Source organism: Symphodus melops, assembly GCF_947650265.1.
Source record: "Symphodus melops genome assembly, chromosome: 11".
Taxonomy (NCBI): Eukaryota; Metazoa; Chordata; class Actinopteri; order Labriformes; family Labridae; genus Symphodus; species Symphodus melops.
The window spans coordinates 9,633,884-9,654,989 of NC_136701.1; the positions used below are offsets into that span (position 1 = coordinate 9,633,884).

The window sequence follows — 21,106 nt, forward strand, 5'->3', positions numbered from 1 at the left end:
AAGTTTCAGGCATGGACGTCTAAGCATGACAAATAATTCTGGAGGAAGGGGAAGTGTTTAACTGACTCAAACCTCTGCAGATTGAAGTGGATTATATTCAAGCACTGGCATTTTGATTTTATCCCACCTCATGCCACTAGTGTAATAAATGTTGGGTCTCAAAGGGTGGGGCAGGAATTTACTGCCACATAGTCAGAGCCATCAAATAATCACAGAATGCAGCTTTACAAAGTACAATGTACAAACTTTATTTGAATAAAAAAAAAATAACACAAAGTGGGTTGGAGAGATTACAACCAGAGAGTTTCTCAGTAGCCTATGCTAAGACATACAGGGCATCTACTGATATCCAATACACAGGTTAATTCAAGGCTAGACTTCTGGGGGCGCTGGTTGAGTTGGGAAAGTGCTCCTGCCATTCCCCATTCTCTCTTTCCCTGCGATTTCTGATCTGTCTCTAAATAAATGGCATTAAAGACCCCCTCCAAAAAAACAAAAACACAAAAATAACAAATTTAACAAAACAAATACAAATTTGAAGCATTAGTTTGGTCACTTGGCAAGCAATGCTTAAACATTGATAAATAACTTCCCACAACACTGCAGTGGAACACCTGCAGGAGAAGGTCTGAGATTAAAGTGTGGTGTGCATGTGTATTACTACTGCAGGAGTGCTGCTTCACATGGAAAAGAGATGATAGATAGATAGATAGATAGATAGATAGATAGATAGATAGATAGATAGATAGATAGATAGATAGATAGATAGATAGATAGATAGATAGATAGATGACATGGCAAATACAAACAGCCTACATATAGTTACATATCAGCAGTATTATTATTGGCCCAAAGTAAGAGGATTCTGTTGTGCGTTACTCCTCCATTGCACCGCACCACTCACACGCAATCACGCGCGCGCACATGCACACGCACACACACACACACACACACATAAATTCACACCATACCCAACTGAGTCTACACAGCCTCACACCAACTCTGCAGTGACGAGAGGAGGACTGGAGGCTGCTCTTATTTTAATTCAACGTCAGACCAAGTTTGATAAACGCCCCCCCTTTCCCTCCCTCCCTCCCTCCTCGCTTCTCTTTTCTTCTCTTCCTCTAGCCCATTTTGCTGCTCCTTATCCACAGAAAGGAGCTCCGCTTTTTCTCTCTCCTCCAGCACCACCACCATCTTTGAGATAAAGCACTGCCTTTAGGTTTCCATCAGCAGCAGCAACAGCAGCCGAGATCTGGCGCTGCAGTCGCGCTGGCATTCAACGTGGGTGCACACAGCGAGTGAGACCGACCCGCCGCATCTTGTGGATTTCTTTGAGTTTACAAGCCCGTGTACATGGTTCTCCCTGCTTCTCATCCACGCCAGGAGTTGATTTCACTTCTCGGAGAAAATGTGGCATCGCACAATAGCGTCAGTGCTTATTTTGTTGTATTTTTGGGAGGACTCGCTTGCAGGGTTTCCAAATCAAATCAACATAGGTAAGTTCAGAGGGGTACTCTGGCTGCATTTCTGCACGTCTTTGTATATATTCTCTAACTAGGACACCTCTTTAAGTCGCACTGAAACTGGTTTGGTGCATAAATCATTACCAAGTTCACTTCTCGTAAAGACAGGGGGATTCTGGGATGAGGCTCTTTCTTTGTAGGCGGTCAGGGAAAAAATAGGATAGGATACTAAACTGTTAAAACGAAGAAGAATTTTAGTATCCGCAGTGTTTGTGTGAATAGAAGGCCTAACTTGTACTGTATTTCTTTCATCATTTATTAAAATAGGTTCAATATTGCTTAATTGTTGGCGACTGCACTCACTCTGTAGCATAGGCCTACATAAGAAACATTTAAATCCTAAGGAGTGCATTATTCAGGTGGAGTAGTTATATTCATTACTATTTTTTTTTTCATATGAAATGATACTGAGTGCAGTTTTAATGAGACATTTCTGGCCTGTAGGTGGACTGTTCATGCGCTCCACAGTGCAGGAGCACAGCGCCTTCAGGTTCGCCGTCCAGCTCTACAACACCAACCAGAATGTGACGGAGAAACCTTTCCACCTCAATTATAACGTTGACAACCTGGAGTCCTCCAACAGTTTCTCTGTCACACACGCCTGTGAGTACTTACACTCCTTAGAAACTCAATAATAGGCATTTTCTCTGCATTTAACCAGCTGGGAAACATTATTTGGGGTCCAAAACTTAGATGCAGTATTTTTCCTAATAAACTTAAGTAATGATAGTTTGTTGCAGTCTTTACATTCAGTATGCAACACATGTCTTGTGCAAATTCCATAATGGACAGGCTTACCCAAAAATGACACAGAAGTTTATAACTGAAGTTGTTTGTTTGAATAAAATGGTTGGCTCTCACACAGACACCTGCCAAGTGTCTGGCCTCACACACACTATCCTCAGTCCTGCAATCCAAAACTCTCCTGCTGGATGATGGAGCATGATGGCCTGTAATTGGCTGAACACTATCATTTAGTAAACTGAGTAATTCAGTAATTCCAGAGAAGCTGATGTGCAGCACTTAGATGACTGTACACTTGACAGTGAAGATAAACAGTGCTGCTCTTGTTGTTGTGGTGTCTGGCTGTGATTTTAGATAAAGGTTTTGGCCAATGTTTGCAAGTTATGGTATGTGTTGTGGAGGTCACCATAGGAAATATGGATGTATGATAGGGCTGTGCGATAATGTAGATATGATCTGGATATCGTGAAAATTACAAAGGCGGAAGAAACCAGAGGGTGCGCTTGTTAAACTTTACAATATAGTTGTATTAGCATTTGCTAAAGTTGCATATCACAAATGAACAGAGCTGTTTTGGGTAAAAAATGTGTCTTCAATGTTCTTTAGATGCTAAACAATGATCTGCTGCTCATGTTAGCTCTGCTTGTTTCAAGGACACCAGCTTGTTGTTGAAGGTATTCCTTCATTGTCTTATGTACTCAAAGTTTTTAATGATAGGGCCATATTATCAGCTATAAGTCTCACTGTTTAAAATAAACAAAAAGCTTTAAATTAGCATCTTTCTGAAACTCTTCAACAGAAACAGGACATCAGAAGTGTCCTTATCATTGAGATGAGAACCATTTTATGCCCACAATGTCACTAGTATTATAAAGGCTTTGGCATTTGCGCCATCCCGGTTTTCTGGCCCTCTCTCTGCTTTGTATCACATTATTAAAACAGGATTTATCCCTTTCATATAAAATGTGCCATCATTACTGATGTACATATTGTTACCACTCCATAATGAGATGTTTTATTGCCCAGTCCTACTACATCCGTAATATTAAATACAAACATATTCACCTCATTACCTTAATAAATCAACATATGTAGAATATTTAAAGTTGAATATTAAAGTAAAATGTACTTTAAAATAGTCGCTGTTATCCATCTCTTCATATAGTTTGGCTTAAATCAGGCCATTTGGCTGTCAGTCACTTTGATAATGATCTTAAACATTGTGTTATACAAGCTGACTGCAATGACGTTAATTTGCCTGAATACACTTTTGATGCACAAATAAATCACTTTATCAACTGTAACACGCTGTAATCCATGTGTCATCTGCACAAACATGATGAATTTGATAGGAAGGCTTGTTGAGTCTGAGATGGTGTCATAATTGGGGGACCAGTCACTGCTCTGCCATGCAGGGCACCAACTTCTGTCTGGAGAATTAATTTGTTATCTGTCTTCCCACTGACTGCACTTCACACTACATGCTCTGAAATCAGCTGCAGCTCTCCAAACTCTGTCAGCAGCAGCAGCAGAGATGCCTGCAGGACCCTAATGAAGTGAAAAAAGGCTTTAAAAAAAGAGATACGGATATTGAACATGATTGTTCCTCATGCATATATAATGTACATGCAAACAATGTATATATGACGTGGTTTGAAGTCAGAGGGAGATTCAGTCTTAAACCATCACACCTTGTTTGACACTGCTCAGTGCACCACAGCCGTGCTCTGTGGGATTATGAGTGCCTGTGGGGTCAGCGCTCAGCTTAAGGGCACTTCAACAGTCATCACAGGAGAAGAGTTAAATATTACACGCTTGGCTTGTCCACATCAGGGTTAAAGCACTCTTACTTGGGCCTGTTTTTTTATTTCAACGAGGTCAAAAGGGAGCTGTTACATAAAAAATTACTCATCCAGTTAAAATATATTCTTGTGAGTGTCCATGAGCTGTTTCTACTGCCGTCATCTTCAACCTATAGGTTGCCCTTCGGCCACACTTGAACGCTTGGACTAATATCAATGTGTGTTTGGGGCGTTTATCCTGCTGGATAATGCTTCTAATGTAAACATTTTGTAAGTAGGTTTTGTCTGAGGTTAAAAAATATGTTTCCTGCCACATGTATAGTTAAAAAGTAAAAACAATGACCTGTTGAATGATAAATTGATTTATATCTATTTGCACAACTTTAATTATTAGCCCAGGCTTTAATTTCTTTCAGTCTATAAAATGACCCTGCTTTTACTCGGGGATAAGCGCCAATATAAGACAGACTTTAATTTATTTTATTATTAACAAATGTTATGCACAGAAATGATGAGAAAGACTGTGAAGTTGTAAATTTACACCAAAGAATGTTTCAATGTGTACAAAATTAGCTATTGATAAACAACTAAAATTACAAATTACTGCTTTGATCTTATTGCGAGACAGCGCATCTCCTGCTGCACTTAAATTTGGATATCAGAAGTTTTACGGTATTGGCATTACGCATCCGTTTCATATCGTAGTCTGATTCAGCAAACCTGAAGCCATTGTGTTTGATAGGCTCTTAAGTTTTTTTCTTTCGGAAGGATCAGGAGAAAATAAAACAAGATAATCAGCAGGATTTATTTGAGTGAGATAAGCTGATGTAAGCCGCGCAGCTCATTATGCAGACAACCAGGCTATAGTTTGTGATTAGGGCTTGAAAATGCACCAAACTCCCGAAATTCTTATTTTAGCAGTCTGAGTTGCATAATGCCATGCTCGCCTGGCAGGTGTTGATGTAGCAAAGGGAATGTGATGATTATGATTTGACACATTTCTATTCTGGCAGGAGTTACATGTTAGTCATTGCTGTGCTTTCCCCACAGTTTTCATCGTTCATTATGATAATATTAGAAAGTCATGAGAAGACAGATTTTGACTAATGATCTTTCCACAAGACAACCTCTCTTTTGTATTAATAAGAGGACTTATTTTCTGTTTAGAACTCATTCTGTGGTTTGTTGTATGTCATGAATGGAATAAAGCAGGACAACAGTGCTGTCCTCCAGCTGGGTCAGTCCATAATGATTCTTACAAATCCCTGATGGCAAATGACTGTGTTATTGGCAGGGAGGATCAATAGGTGGAAGGCTGTAGTCCAGTAGTACCGTGTGTGTGGCTCCTGTTTTTCCTCCAGTATGGAAAAATCAATTCGCACCAAGCTTTCATTTTCTCTATCTCAGTCCCTCTCTGCTAATATATGGCTGTTCTCCAGCTCTGCTTGGCTGCAGATACTGAATCTGCAGTTTGATGCTTGCTTTGCCGCTCAGGAAGTTGAGAAACAAACACAACAGGGGACATGAACAGCCAATGAAACATCGGATTAAACAATTTGTAGTTTTTGCTGTTTGAGTCGATTGATTCTGACGAAAAGAACTTCTGCATGCTTTATATACTTTATCACCAATTTGTGTTTGGTTTGAGTGAAGCTTCAGGATTCGGATGTATTGATGTGACACATAGCCCAAGGCCAGGACAGATTGTGTGCATAAATGCACAAATGGGAAGGTTACGTCCATTAAAACTGAGGTCAGGGCAGGAAATGACAGCAGAGATAGAGCCTGCTGGCCTGGCTGCACAATCAGGGGGGAGTTGCACTAAGCGCATATGGGATGTAGTTTTTGGATATGATGACAGGTCAGACAGCAGGAACAGATCACTTCATATCTTTATTTTGATAGCATTTACTCGATTTATTTTCCAGTGTATATAAGGGGATTGGCAATAATTCACAATGACTTAAATATTTGTCAAATGTCTTTATGGGGGAAAGTTTGTCGAGATGTTTCCTGTCTGTTTTACAACAGGCATTTAAAGAAGAAAACCTAAAAAGCCATCTTCTGCATTAAAGCCTTTTCTTTTTACTTCTCACATTTCATCTGTGGCATATCTTTTAAGACCACAATTTTCTAGAGAAGAATTTGACAGTTACAAATGACAGTACATTTCTCCATAAAGTGTTTATTATAGCCACATATCCTCCCTCTGCGATGACTCAACTGTGAGGTGCTGCTCAGACAGAGGCTAATGTTAGTGCACTTCAATGTGTAGGCAATGGATAGTCCCATTAATGCAGCAGTTTAAAGTATGTAGCCAGATTGCCTCCTCCTCATTAGCCTCCTCTTCTTCTTCTTCTTCTTCTTCTTCTTCTTCTTCTTCTTCTTCTTCTTCTTCTTCTTCTTCTTCTTTTGCATTATTAAGACTTCATTGACTCATAAGCTGTGTCCAACATTCACATTTTTACCTGGTGTTTTTTATGCTAATATAACCTGCCAAAAAGTAACCTTGTGACATTATGAAATTAGGAAGACCAATTCCACTATTATAATCTGTAGTGAAAAAATGCAGACAGTGTCCAAAAATCCAGGCAGAGGTATCCAAAAAACAAGAGGCAAATAGGTAAGTCACAAATCAGAAAACATGCAGGTAAGATCAGAAAAGGCTATCAGAAGGGATACTAAAGAATGCAGTCTAAGTGTTTCACTTCACTACAGTGAGCAAACAACTGACATTCAAAGGTCAAAATAAATGCCTTTCAGTACCACTGTAGCTCAAGAGTTAACAGGATGTGATGTATTCAAATATAGCCTTTTTTTTACCATGTGCATGAAAACCTAATCAGTGGAAATGACCAGAAAGTATATTATTGCATATGTTTCATTTCTTTCCTGGTGGATGGTAAAGTTAGTTTCAATTAGATTTAATTTTAATATTATAGATGATTTTTAATTTAAAATGTTCAAGAACAATCTTCCTGTTTGATCGTTATGCCTTTTTATTTCCTGCATAAAGTTTGACTCTTTCTCTGCCTGTGTTGCTGTTGCTTAGCAGCTGTGATCAGCCGATTAACTGCTTGATCACCAATCATATTGTATACTGACAGAACAAGCTAACGTGTTCCATCTGTAGACTTTTTTTTTTTTTTCATCGTACCAAAACCTTAAAGAAACACATTGTTGTTTGGGGATCTATTGCCAGGTGTGACTCTCTGATGCACTACACCCTGAGGTGCGATATAAAAGACAGCATGTCTACTCATGAGTTTTTGAAGTGCTGGTAGTTTTTTGTGGCCTGAAGGCAAAGCTAGGCTAGCTGTTTCCAGGCTTTTACTTAACTGCTAAACAGCTGCTGGTAATAATGATGATAAATCTGTATCATATATGACAGATAAGCCTTCCTTTCTCTCACACATTTACAAATTCAAGAGCCATCATAAATCATCATCATAAGAATTTTGCAAAGGAAGATGAAAGGTTCATGGAAAAGAATGAAAAAAGTAAGAAAAAGAGTTCTGTTCATGAAAATATTTTAATATCCTGAAACAAATGTTGATTTGGCTTAGCTATATAATGATTTTTCTAGTTGCTTTATTAAAACAGACGTGCTTGTGATATCAATAAACAACAATTTATCAATATATAACAACCGTGGATCCTTCATAAGTCTGGGAACTCATTAAACCTGACAAGTCATGCATGATGCATTAGCACCAGAGACGAGGTTGTCAAATTATTTGGCCTGAGGGATAGCATGCTGCATGATAGTTTCTATCTTAATCCACACTCTCTGACCACAGTTAAACTATATAAACAGAGAAGAGTTATTATTAAGAGCCCCTATGTTGCATGGGAGCATTAGAGAAAGGGACTATGTAAGAAAAAAAAACATGTCCATACCGGATTTCTAGCTACACTGCCCATGCATACATTCAAAATTGAGATGTAGATGCAGTATGAAACGCATGGTTTTCCTTAAGACTTCCTGAAGATGTTCTGCATTTGCAAGCTTTAAATGGATCCTCTCGATTTTGGAGCCCTTGAACACATGAGACACTCTCTTAAAAGCTTGTCCTTTTATCACAATGCCGTGATAAAAATATCTGAGTAAGTGCCACTGCACCCAGCGGCCTGTCAGTTTGGATGACCATGCTCCAAGTTGACGAGTCCTGTTCCTCAGATTTGTCATGCCTTCTTCATGAGGAAGTTTGATAAAAATATAAATGCTTTTCCTTTCTTTAGTTCATTATTTAATTGAACTCAGTCATAATCAGTAGCAGTAAAAGCTTTCTTCTAACTGAGGCGTTCCCTGCCATGCATACATGGTTTGACTCTTATATTGCATATACACTTGTGAAAAACTCCTATGGTTTTTGAGGTGAGTTTCATGTCGGAACACAAACAGCTGAATGTTTTAGACTTCCTCCAGAGTTTCTCCTGCAGGTCTTTTTTTCCACAGAAATTTAAAGTGAGCTGATGTGAGAACTAGAGTTGCAGCTATCGAATATTTTAGTAATCGAGTATTCTATCGAATATCCCGATCGATTAATCGAGTAATCGAATAAATCATACTTTTGCTTAATTAAGGTTTAACTCGTCTCGGGTCGTCCCTACAAAACTGCTTCTTTGCAGCTACCATGGTAACGCCTGCTTGTTACAACCATAGTTACAACCAACCACCTCTGCTCTAGCCTACAGCTGCTGACATTCACCATATTACTGACAGGGTCCCAAATGAACTTTTTGAGTCACTGGTCAAGGTGGCAGGTAGATGAAAAATACAGGCCAAACATGTTTTAATGGCTGAAATAACAAATGTTTTTTGTGTAGCCTACACATCTGTTACAGTACATTTAATCGAGAAAGCATTATGTTCTGTTGAATCAATCACAGAATCAATCATTATGTCAGATCAGGAAATTGAGAAACTTTAAATATATATTTGCTTGCACCCCCCCATTAACATTGCAGACTAAAAACTAAAATCCATCAGAGAATAATGAATTATTATTCCTCAAAACAAGTTCTCTCTTGATTTACCTTTGACAACATTAGACATTTAACATAATCAGCTTGTATATTATTAGCAGTGTGCGTATCTCTGTCTGCCCCTGAAGCGCGTGCATTCAGCGCACTCACAGACCATAGACATGATGTCTATGACAGAGACTGTGAGAGGACGTTGCTATAGTTACGTTAGCTGCAAACACGGAGAGAGTGAACGGAGAAAAGCCGACCGTTTGACCGGATCACGTGTTCCCGACTCGGTCGTATGGATCACAGATCCATAGAAAAAAACAGGTGCTGACTAAAAGTTAAAATGGTCTCGCAGCGCTCGTGTTTGTGTGTGTGTGTGTGTGTGTGTGTGTGTGTGTGTGTGTCTGTGTTAGCGCTGAAGTGTCTGTGTGTCAGACTGAGCGTGCAGCAGCGAGAGCAGCAGGTAGTTGCAGCTACATTAAACGTGTTTTATACTCATAGCATAGTTTTGATGAAGCAAAAAAACAAACAAAAACTTCAATGAATTTTTGTAATCGAATTATTCAAGTTATTCGAGGAATCGTTTCAGCTCGAGCAGGATTTTATCAGGAGAATGTGCTTGATCAAGTGGGAGGGGTGGTGACTGTGATCAGTATGTGTGCTCATGTAATTAAACTGCTGCATTATGTTTTCTGTTTGCCAGTATTTTCTTCTGCTCTCTTTTTGATATTGTGATTCTGTCAAACTACGTATAGATGTAAACAGGAGGATTTCAGAAGCATTAATGCAGTAGCTTTCTTTGTATAAGAGAAGAGTGGTGCTAAAGATATGACAACATCAACAGCAGACTTTTAAATGTCATATGATTTCATGTTAATCTTGCAGCTGTCTATGGCTTAAGCATCTTGTTTCTTGTTACACACCCTGGTTGTTTACAACGCTGCAAAATAATGGAATAGCAGTGAATAGGTGCAGGAGTTGTCAAGTTGGTCTTTCATTCTTTGCATCAGAATGCTTCCAGGTTAGTACTAAAACACAGCGATGATCACTGCTGCCGAGCTCCAGTGAGGCTGCAGCAGGGTCCAGCAGTGTGATACAACTTACATTGAGTTGTTCACTACATGTAACCTGAGATTATGGTTAAAGACATGATTTCAAAACCCATGCTAAAGAAAACCTCAGAAACCAGGAGGCCTGTGAATAATTTAGAGGAACTGCTTTGATACATTTGAAGAAGTTGTATGAGCCTCTGTGTTTGACAAAATAATGCTTTAATCTTTTCCATTGCTAAATTAACCTAAATGAGAAAATCATGAAAACATTTAGCTTGATATTCAATTTATTTTTTATTACCTTTATTTTCTCTTTTTATGTCCAATGAGACTTTCCATTCAACATTTCAAGCAAAGATGGTGAGAGTGTATGAAAGGACAAAGTTAAGTAATTTAAAATTGTAGATTTAAAAAAAGTATTTTTAATTTGTATAGCATAAAATCACATTTCTTGTTAATTGAAGAATCTGGAAAATAGAAAATACTTTGGTCACAGAGCTATCAAATGTTCCATTTCACTCCTACACACATGCATTTTTCTGATGTTTATTTAAATCCGTATACAGATACATTATGCTGCACTTCAGTTGTTTGAAAAAGAGTTTGTTGTGTTTTCCTGTCTCTTATAAAAGTGGTCCTTGGATGGGGTTTTAGCAGGAGCCTATATGCAAAGCATGTGTAGGTGGAGTGTAAGCAGTGCTTTTAGTGGTGCAGTGAGATATTAAAGTGAATTCTTTCATACAACACTCCAGTAGCCACAGGCTCTGTCTGTATATCTGCTGATTTCCTTCTGTCATGTTGTTTAAAGCATGTGGGCTGGATCCAGTTGTGTTTATCAGATTAGGGCTAATCCAACCAGTGTTACCCGGCTTTTTGCGAATAATGAGTATCTGCTGGGGGTAGCCCATTGAAAGAAAGATATGTTTGCTCTCACAAAGCGGTAATCTGCAGAGAGGAGGGAATTCCAGCCAACATGCAACCACAGCCTACTCAGGCTTCAGTCCCTGTGTGCCCTCTGCCGCCTCCGTTGTCGGTCAACTGCAACAAATTGCAAAACAGCGCAGACTGTAATGCGGTTAAAGAAATAAAACACTTAATGTCATAACACACAGATCATTTTAACCTTGCTGACTTCAACAGATTTATATCTGAACACAAACATTCCCTGTGATTCAATGTCAAAATTAAACCAGCAGGTATTTAAAAACCTTTCAATAGAATGAGTTTATTCAAGTGTACCAGATGAGCTGCGTGCAGAGTCACTGTTGAAAAGCTTAGGCACAATTATAGAACATTACATAATCTGTTTGGTAACTCCAAACGTCGTAGCCACTGTAATAGTGAAGCTCTTTTACTCGCAACATCAGTCTGTCAGTGGGCTCACCGCTTTGGCCCAGGCTAATGGACTGATCTGAATTTTTGTAGGCCTACGGTTGTTTAAAGGTGTCCAGAGAATATATTTGTTTGAATTTAACAATCTTATAATGTTTCCTCTAGCGCTACACTTGTAAGTCCAGCATTGTGTTTGACATAAATATCTCGACAACAAGTGTAGATTAGCATGAAATCTGCCAGTGAATTTAAAGACATTTCCTACCTTGGTTAACTGCAAATTAGATTCTTAACGAATGACACCATCCTGATCGGCTAATCTTAAAGGGTGAACATTAAATTGGCTCAACATGAGCATGTTATGGTCTTATGGTAAAATACTTACATTAACATTAAGCTCAAATAACTGCCTTGTCAGTAATGTATGAGAGAGGAAGCAGCTTGGCTGAAGACATTAGATAGATTTACTTCCTTTATTTGTACCAAGGGAAATTGTTTTTTTCACTTTGTACCTTTTCATGTTTTGCTGAGACATTGCTTGTAATAAACACATTATTTCTTTTTATGGTGCCTGAAGCAACAATTACTTTATAACAGTAGCCTCAGGGCCTTCAATGGATAAAACATCATTTTGTAAAAGTGTTTGAGATGTAAAAAGAGCACTGTTGTTGTTTGTTTTTAACACTCAGGAAAATGCTTTAGAGAACATAAGACAGACAAAATAAATCTGAAAAAGAGGAAGATTATATTTGATAGGTTTTTTCAAATTTTAATCCTATTTCTTCCCAGTGCATGCTGGGAGGTCTTGTTCTCCTCCATGGCTAAATGACAAAAAAAGAAACCCAAGGGTGAAAAAAGCAGCAATCAGTGAACTTTGTGCAATGATTGCAGAACTCCAACTGTGATAATGTTTGGAAATACCTATGACTTACTAGAATGCACCATTGCTCAGGTGCAGACATATCCAGTCCCACAATGCCCTTGTGCATCCTGTCCAGCTGACACACTGAAGAGTTGCTGGCTAGATGCAAAAATGGAGAGGAAACATGTTACCTTGAATAATGGGAGGGATGCTGGCTGTCTGCTCTGACCCTGCAGTTCATTCATTCAGACGATGGTCCAGCATAGGCACCCAGCTCGCTTTCATGAGTAAACACTGAATATGCTGAGTGTCTGTCAGTCAGCACATTTACAAGATGTGTTGGCACCCTCCGTCCGTCCGAGTAATGCTGTCTTAGTGGTGCTTCGAACATTTTTTGAAAGAGATCCTGACAACTTTGAATGTTGGTGTTTCAGGTATTGACAGTGCTTATTTTATTATTATTATTATTATTATTATTATCTGTTTTTTTTTTTTTTCCTTTCATTATTTCTGATCTACACAGAACTATATTGCAGGTTAAGATACAAATAGTAAATTGGCTCTAGTTATTTGGGGCAATCTGTGTATGATGATGGAAAGATGGATCACTTTTATATACAGTTCATAGTTTTGTTCCACAGCTGTAAATCATACAGACAGAGGTTACATAACCTCAAACGTGACAGCAGAGATTAATGGATAAGGCGTCGCAATGAAAACTTAATGTAAGAACCAGAGTGCAGCACTCACGGTGCGTGAGGTCCATGTCAGCTACATGATAACTACACCTATATGACATAAATCATTGCAGCTTGAGTTTGACATCGCGATAATTCTACAGTATGAAACTGGGATAAAAAGGGAAACATAAGGACAGGTAGTTTTGTGGGACATCTTTGGAGCGTTGTGCTAAACTAAGGTGAGCTACTTGCCAATCTGACATAGGCTTATAAGTTTGATTTTGTACAAGATTTTTGCATCTACAAAATCGTGACATTTCTGCGAGTTCTGCAAAACCATAAAATGCAAACACCATGACCTCCCCCCCATGCAATCAGTAAGATCACTGATCCAAAAATGTAATACCCCATCGTGCTCTACAGACATTCATGATGTCAAGAAGATGAACCCAGCATCTTTTTGTTGTTTTTTATTGCCATTACAATTTCTCTTGCAACACCAGCTTAGATTTCTCTCAGCACGTTTCACTGATAAGGCCTTGATCCTCTTAACCTTTGTGTGCCATTTAAATCAGGATAAATTAGTGAAATCAGTAAAGATAACAATTTGTAATAACAGTTGACGTGTTATTGAAAAAAAATAAAGTCTTCAGGGTGATACTGTAAAAAAGTTTGCAGCAGCAGGATAGATATCCTTCCAAAGAAACACATTTAAAAGAAGCAATATGATAAGCTAAGAATAAAAGTATGTTGCTTTGCAATGGGACCAGCTGATTCGCACAGCTGATGACTACAGGAAAGCACGAGGCGGCATGTGTTAAGGGAGTGCATGCAGGATTGTATAAAAAGGAACAGAAGGCTGAGTATGCAGTATACTGTACATGATGGCAATAATGCTTATATTCTAAATGTAAACATTGATCCCTGTAAACATTACCCTTGCTTAGTAGCAGTATGTTTGTGGCCATATTGGATGCGCTTTAGTTCTTAGCTCAAAGCTCCAATGTTACTAAGAATTTCGTCACAGAGCTGCAGGCATGGCTGTAGACTCATAGGGCTGTAAAGTAAGGGAAAACAACTTAACATAATACAATTAGTAAGGTTCTATATCTTAATCTAATGTTCTTTATATTGCTTAAAGACAATATCATGAAAGAAGCAGGTCTCACAGTCTGCTACTTTGTTTTCTTGGTGTCTTTTCAGAGCTTTTGTTCTCTGTTTGTCCTGTGTCCTCTGCCTTCTTCTCTTTTTGGACATGTTAGGACAGATATTCCCATCAGGCCGAGACCAGCATGTCCCCTCCCCTCTCCCTTAGGGAAAGAAATTTAAGTCCTACTGCTCTCTTCTCCTCTTCAGAACCCCTGCAGGCACTTATCTCCGACAGCGCTGGAAATATAACCCCCCAGAAGGCAGCAGCACACGAATAAACAGGTTATTTGTTTTCGTCACAAAAAGTAAAGCAGTTTGTCCTCACTTTGTCCGAGTCCAGGAGCCAATCCAATTCCCCCCAGGCCCAAAAAGTTTACCTCCTCATCCCAATGTTATCACTCCTCTGTCCTTTTTCTGCATTCTCACTTTCTTCTGTGCCAAAAGTTCAATATTCAAGGACAGCAGCCTACCCTCTACGCCTGCTCTCTTTAAGAATTCACTTTGCAGACTCGGCTCGACTCTGCACACAGACTACAGGCTCATCCCTACATCAGTGAGTTTCGTGATAGACTCCAACACGATCCCTCAGCTGTCTCCTGGAGAGGCCTTTAAAGCTGCAAAGCCCTGAGTTTTATGGAAGGTGTTAAGTCAGCGGTGATGGTTTCAGAGCTGCAGCATCTACCTGTTAAGTTTGATGAGGTGTCGAAGAGAAGCAGAGAGAGAAAGCAGCAGTAATGACAGGCTGATGTGGGTGTTTGTCTGGGTGATGGACAAAATAAGATGTACAGAAGGCAAACAGAAGATTTTTCCTAGCGGGATTGTGCATATATAAAAAAACAAAGAAATGAGGCTGCAGTGCAAAAAAAATCTCAACTTCCCCTCTGCAATAAAGTAAATGATGCGTATCTCCATTGCTGACCACAATCAGGGGGATTTACTGCAGTGGATGAGTGTTTACTGCTCCATGAGCCCAAATATATGATTTCATTAGTCCTTTAGGAGAACAGGCGGTCTATTTAACCTTGACAAACAAAAAGCTATTGTTGCCATTATGAGAATAAGAATTGGATTATGTTGGATCAGATGGGAAGTGTTAATTTAATGGCCACCCTCTATTGTTCTTGCATAACATTGGATGGATATTGTCTGTTCTAGGAGAAATGTGTGAATCTATAATTTGAGAGAAAATCACGTCAGTTTGATATTAATATTATAATCCAATCTATCTATCTATCTATCTATCTATCTATCTATCTATCTATCTATCTATCTATCTATCTATCTATCTGTCTATCTGTCTGTCTGTCTGTCTGTCTGTCTGTCTGTCTGTCTGTCTGTCTAGCTAGCTTTTTTATCTAGCTATCTATAATTTCCTTCAAATATTCAGATATATTGCAGCAGCCCATTGAGTTTGATTGATTTAAGCATCATCCATGACCAGTTATACCAAACAGGTGCAATCTCAAATGTCCATAACTTTGGACAGTAAATTGAAGCCTGAGGAAAAGGATGGATGGAAGAATGTTTAAATAGCTGAGGAAATATAATAGAAGTGAGTGATCAGAGCTATGTGAATGAACAATTGCTCGGATGGGAAACTGAACAGAAGAAACTTTAAAAAACATGCCTCATTACACACATGGAGAACTGAAACAACTGTGAAATGATTTTACTGCCTTTGCAGGCACCAATGTGAATTTGTATTTTGAATTTCACCCAAAGTGTAGTTGTAATAAATTCAGTCCTCACACTCAGTCCTTTTAAAGTTAAACAAGGAATTGTTGACATTAAATGATATGAAAACCAAAAACCACATGCAACTGCTCAGGTAAGGAAAACAGGCTGGATCATAAATTCTAAAAACTTGAATAACCCATCAGCTGTTTCTGTGCTATAAAGTCGTTTTCAAGTGCAGACAGAGCAGCTTGATGAAATACGGAATTGACTGTCTAAAACTTTGTCACTAAACTCGAAAGGACTCATCTTTAATTTAACGATGATGTCAAACTTTCTTCAGTAAGTGTTAAATAAATAATGTGCAGCTTGCTTTTCTTGAAGCGATACAAGTCAACCAGAAGAAAAAAGGCTAGTGGTGTACAGCTGCTTTGTGCTTTAATTTTGATTTAACAGTTTACAGGAGAAACAAATTTGGTGTCACACACACTACTTTTTTTTAAAAAAGTTTTGAATTATCTCTTATATGGATATGAACTTATCTTCAAAAATACACAAATGGGTATTTACAGCTGATATAAAATACATGATTCAGACACCAATGTGTCATTTACTGTATGTCTGGACCCAATGGTTGGGGAGTATACTGTATATGTCCCCACAAAAAACACACCTACATTTTGTAAATGTGTCTGATCAGACATGGAGGTAGGTCATTGTTAAAACACAGAAGTGAACTATGCTTTTGGGCCCTATGCAGTCTAAAGATTGGAAATGTCTAGCATGATCCAAATCTGGTGCAAGCTGAATACTATGCTTCCCTTTAGTGTTTACAGGTTAACTGTTAGACTTACTCAGAGAAATAGGATTTTAACTCACAGATTCAGAAAAAGACCCTCGTTAAATCCAATGACTTGGATAATGGCATAATTAAACATTGGTTAGACAGAGCAGCTTCAGTGAACAGATCAGCAGTGAGCTGAGGGTCACAAAATGTGGAGGATTGACCCATTTGCTTTAAATATAGCTTAAATTCATTTAAGGGTCATATCACTGATGCGGTCCTGTTTGTTGTCTTAAAACTATTTATTTTATTCAAATAGTATAAAATAGTTAACACATTTTCTTAATGCATTCTGTGTGTGTGTGTGTGTGTGTGTGTGTGTGTGTGTGTGTGTGTGTGTGATGCACTGAGCATTTATGGCCGAGGCTCATTTCCACATTCCTACAGATGGCAGCACACAAGGCTTGTGGCTTGTTATAAATCTTTTATACTGCAGCACAGCCTGCCGCTTGCACGTTTGCATGCTCGTGTTTCAGGGTATTTGTCCATAAAGAGCTGTGGCCAGAACTCTGATTTCCTCATTACTTCTAGTTGATTACCCGAGCAGTTGCATTTAGAGCAAGGAGAAGTGAAGGGCACAGGGCAGCGGTGCATGCATGGGGAGCAGACATCCCGCAAGGCACCCATTTATTCAGATTGAAGACTAATGCTCTAATGGATCTGCGAATATATTTAAACGCTGCATTGGGTATTTTAACCCACCTGTGTGTTGATGGATTCCTATTTTTTGCTATAAACTCTAAATAACCAACAATGAACCCTTACATTTAGTTAGAAAGTAAGGACATGTCCACAGGATGCCTTGCCTTGCTCTTGGACTTACATTTGAATCAACTTCTGAAACAAAGTTGCCTTTTTGTGGCTTTGGTAGCATTCAGTTTAGCAACTTTAATTTTTTTTTCCCTGTGAAATGGTTGTGCATCCTACTTTTACAGTCCTTAGATAACTAGAAGACAGACTAGATGGGTTTCCTTCTATATTGTATTTTTACCGAAGTTGTAACCTCGGGTTTAAGGAACCAGATCCAGATGTGTTAAAACACTGCAGTTCATCCAGAGTCTACTGGAGGCTGTCCGCAAAAGCTAAGGGGTTCGCTTTAGACCCAGTATTATTGATGTGGTGTGCTTTCTAGTAGTAGTGTCAAAGCCACCATGGTGACCGGCTTGGAACATAATATCTTCTAAATTAATCATCCAATAGATTTCTGTACTTTTAGCTATTAAAATGTATATATGTAATCAGAGAGGGGGCAGCCACTTTAATCTGGAAACAGTTACAAAATGTGTCTTATGCTACAGACAGATAAAGTTTGACAGAAAGAAAGAGGGCTACAGACAGATAAAGTTTGACAGTGTTTTACACTGCGTATGGAATGCAGGAAGAGACATCTGCTTTGTCTGAGAGTGCCCATTAAATTGTCCCATCCACTTTTGTTCTGCTTCTGACGCCCATGGTTGGAACTGTTCGCCGAGAGACCAAAGGCCCTTCTCAACTAAAACTTTGGCTGTTTCAAGGCAGAACAGGTGGAGATGGCATTTCCAATATGACATTCACCACTATTGCGCTTGGAGACTAAGTCCATAATTTATAAGGTTCATGATTTCAAAATGAATACACTTGAATGTAAAAACTGCATACTTTAGTATCAGTAGGAAATAAAGGTTATGTAGACATTACACAGACATACTACGTGCTAGAACTGCAAACACAAGTGCCTCAGTTTGCCTCCTCAGTCAAATCCTATTTGAAAGTCAAGTTGGTTCTCTTTTTCTGGCACTCTTCCTGACTGAAAAGAAACAGCTGATCTGAACTGTTTTGACTCTGTGCTTGTCCCTGACCTGAATCTGCTCTCTGCCCCCTGTCACCAGTCTGCTCCCAGTTCTCACGAGGGGTCTACGCCATCTTTGGCTTCTACGACAGGAAGTCCATGAACACGCTGACCTCCTTCTGTGGGGCGCTGCACACCTCCTTCATTACGCCAAGCTTCCCCATCGACGCTGATGTGCAGTTTGTCATCCAGATGAGGCCCAGCCTGCGAGGCGCTGTTCTTAGTCTGCTCGCCCATTACAAGTGGGAGAAGTTTGTCTACCTTTACGACACTGACAGAGGTAAGAAAGAATACACACTCTTACTCACCTATGGAAAGACTTACTAGTAGTGCAAAAAAAAATCTGGTGCTACAAAAGGTTTGGATGACCAGTCTTGATATGGACATCCCTTATCTCTAATCATCATTCCAAGTGCCCTGATACATTTTAATCCATGTCGCTAGTGATCCTAAATTGCTTCATGATGTGCCTAAATGGGGCTCACAGTGGCAGTCAATAACTCAGAGCTTCAGAGGAATGACTCATTCACAGGTGGTGCTGATCTGACGCCATACTACGACTCCAGCCGCCTGAGCCTCTAATCCTCGCCACTCTCTGATGATCTTTTTGCTCTAATTGGATTATATAAAGATAGAACAAAACACACTGTAACTTCTTCACGTGCTTCCTGGCCTCCTGTATTCCTCATGTAGGCCAGCTATTTACAGAGCCGGGCCTTGTAGTCCTCTGAGGGTCAACATCTGGAGCTGGATGCATTAAGAAAGGAGTTGAGAGTGTGCAGGAGGAAACACAAGCTGTCCAGCAAAGATAAACCGTAGGATGTGATTTCATTTTCGTATTGAAGTCTTGTTACTTGTGTTTCAGAGAGATTTTCTGGGTGCAGTGGCGGCTGTAAAATGTGCCAAATTGTTCAGAACTGTGTATTCCAAGTATTTTTAAACTGACATAGAGCATTTCTAGGACAAGTGCACTCCTTTTTCCACTTCCCTCGCTTCACTTTATATGTATATTTCCACTTCAGGTGGGTGTCTGAGCTGCTGCTCACTCATGGAACTTGTTCTCACAGAGCCATTTTGAGCATTTTGAAAATCTGCAAAAAACCTCTTTTGGATGCCTTTTCGACAAATATATCTTTGACTGACACAAAGTAGGAGCTGTAAGAATCCTTTGTAACAAGAAAAAAAGGACCAAAAAAACGTGTATAGATATGTTTGGTGCATTAGGAGGCTCTGAAGTTGGTTTTATTGACCTGCAAAGAAAATGAAATCTAACGACTTGTATAGTGAGGTCTAAAAAAAGTATAGCTGTTACTTTTACAAATTATAGATACTATGTGTGTGGAAGAATTTAATATATCTTTAAATAATGTTAACGTCATTGTAAACAAATTCAATTGATAGAACTGTAAAATGGTCGATTTGAATGTTGCCAGAAAAAAAATAAAAATAAAATAACATAATTATTTGTGACATTTTTAGATCAAAATTCTGTATCTTTAGCAATATGGAACTTTTGATGCTGAAATCCATGCCAATACCAGAGGTTAAGATAACTGATATTGCTACTAATATAATGAGTGTTAAAAAGAAAAAAGGACCTTATGTAGAATTTCGTCACCTATTTTGCCCAAGTCAAAAGACAATGTGACTAAAGCAAAATAAAACAGCCTAAGACACAGACGCATGTTAAAAAAGTCATTTCTTTTTCTCATGTTACATAATTGACCAACATTGTTATTAGTATGTCAATAGTGATCTGTTTTCATTACCTTGTTGAGTAAAATAATTCAGAAATATCATATCTTCAACATCTAGCTCAATTTTTTATGTTTCCTGAAAAACTTGAAAAAATAACTTATTTTAACAAGGTGACAATTTGACCATGTCAAAGTACTCATTGGCTACTTTCTGAAACAAAACAAAAAAGACAATCTCCATTCTATACTGTACTGTACTGCTTTAGTTCGAAGCTCAGCCTTCTGTTCTGTAGCAGTGTGGAGGGTATCATCAACTCCAGAGTTCTAGCAGACTGGTGTATTTCTGTGTTTGGTGGCAGATTGCTGAAGCTGATCATTTTTTGTCTGGCATGTTTGAGACAAAATGATTAAGGAGTTTATAACTCCTCCTGGGAACAATCAACCTTCTCAAAAGTGCTTCTTGATGTGGCCCTAGGAAAGAACTCTGCTCGACTTTGTTTGCCTCCTTCACCTGCTGCGTCAAGGCTGATGATCCACCATCTGTAATCCTCGGCCGTCTCCGCAGTGTGACACAGTGTAAACACTGTAGTTTAGGATGGATTCCCACATGCTGCACAGCTTGTGTTTGCTGAGAGGATAGTTAGTCGTCCTTTTTTTTGGCTACCAGTCCCAGGCCGCTCCTCTGTGTGTCAGGGCTCTGGAGCTACAGAGCCAACACTCATCCAAACGTCACTTTAATCTTCATTATAGGAAGAGAGCTGGATTTAGGTCCGCAGAGGGACTCACAGGGGGAGATGATTGTGTCAGTGCCGTTGATATGACGGTAATGTGCTGCCGAGGCACTTCACAGTGACTGCCATCTAAAGCCGGTCTTTTTATGAGACACATGCCAAATGTGAAGCGAACATTTTATCCGAACAGCATCGAAGGCATTTTAAA

At 39.1% G+C, this 21,106-nt stretch overlaps 1 protein-coding gene across 6 annotated transcripts in view; it reads left to right on the forward strand.

Annotated features, from left to right (window-relative positions):
* The first annotated feature begins 966 nt into the window (after positions 1-966).
* The window catches only part of gria3a (glutamate receptor, ionotropic, AMPA 3a), a 77,466-nt gene continuing 57,326 nt past the window's right edge, over positions 967-21,106 (forward strand). For 2 of the 6 annotated variants that reach the window (XR_013780090.1, XM_079355653.1), the window contains exons 1-3: positions 967-1,499; positions 1,971-2,129; positions 18,511-18,750. Coding sequence is in view for 5 of the 6 variants with exons in the window: in XM_079355653.1 (XP_079211779.1) it covers positions 1,412-1,499; positions 1,971-2,129; positions 18,511-18,750 (487 nt within the window). In the remaining variant the exon portion in view is untranslated. The remainder of the gene's footprint in view (positions 1,500-1,970; positions 2,130-18,510; positions 18,751-21,106) is intronic. The other 4 variants (XM_079355650.1, XM_079355652.1, XM_079355649.1 and 1 more) reach the window with 3 other exon arrangements.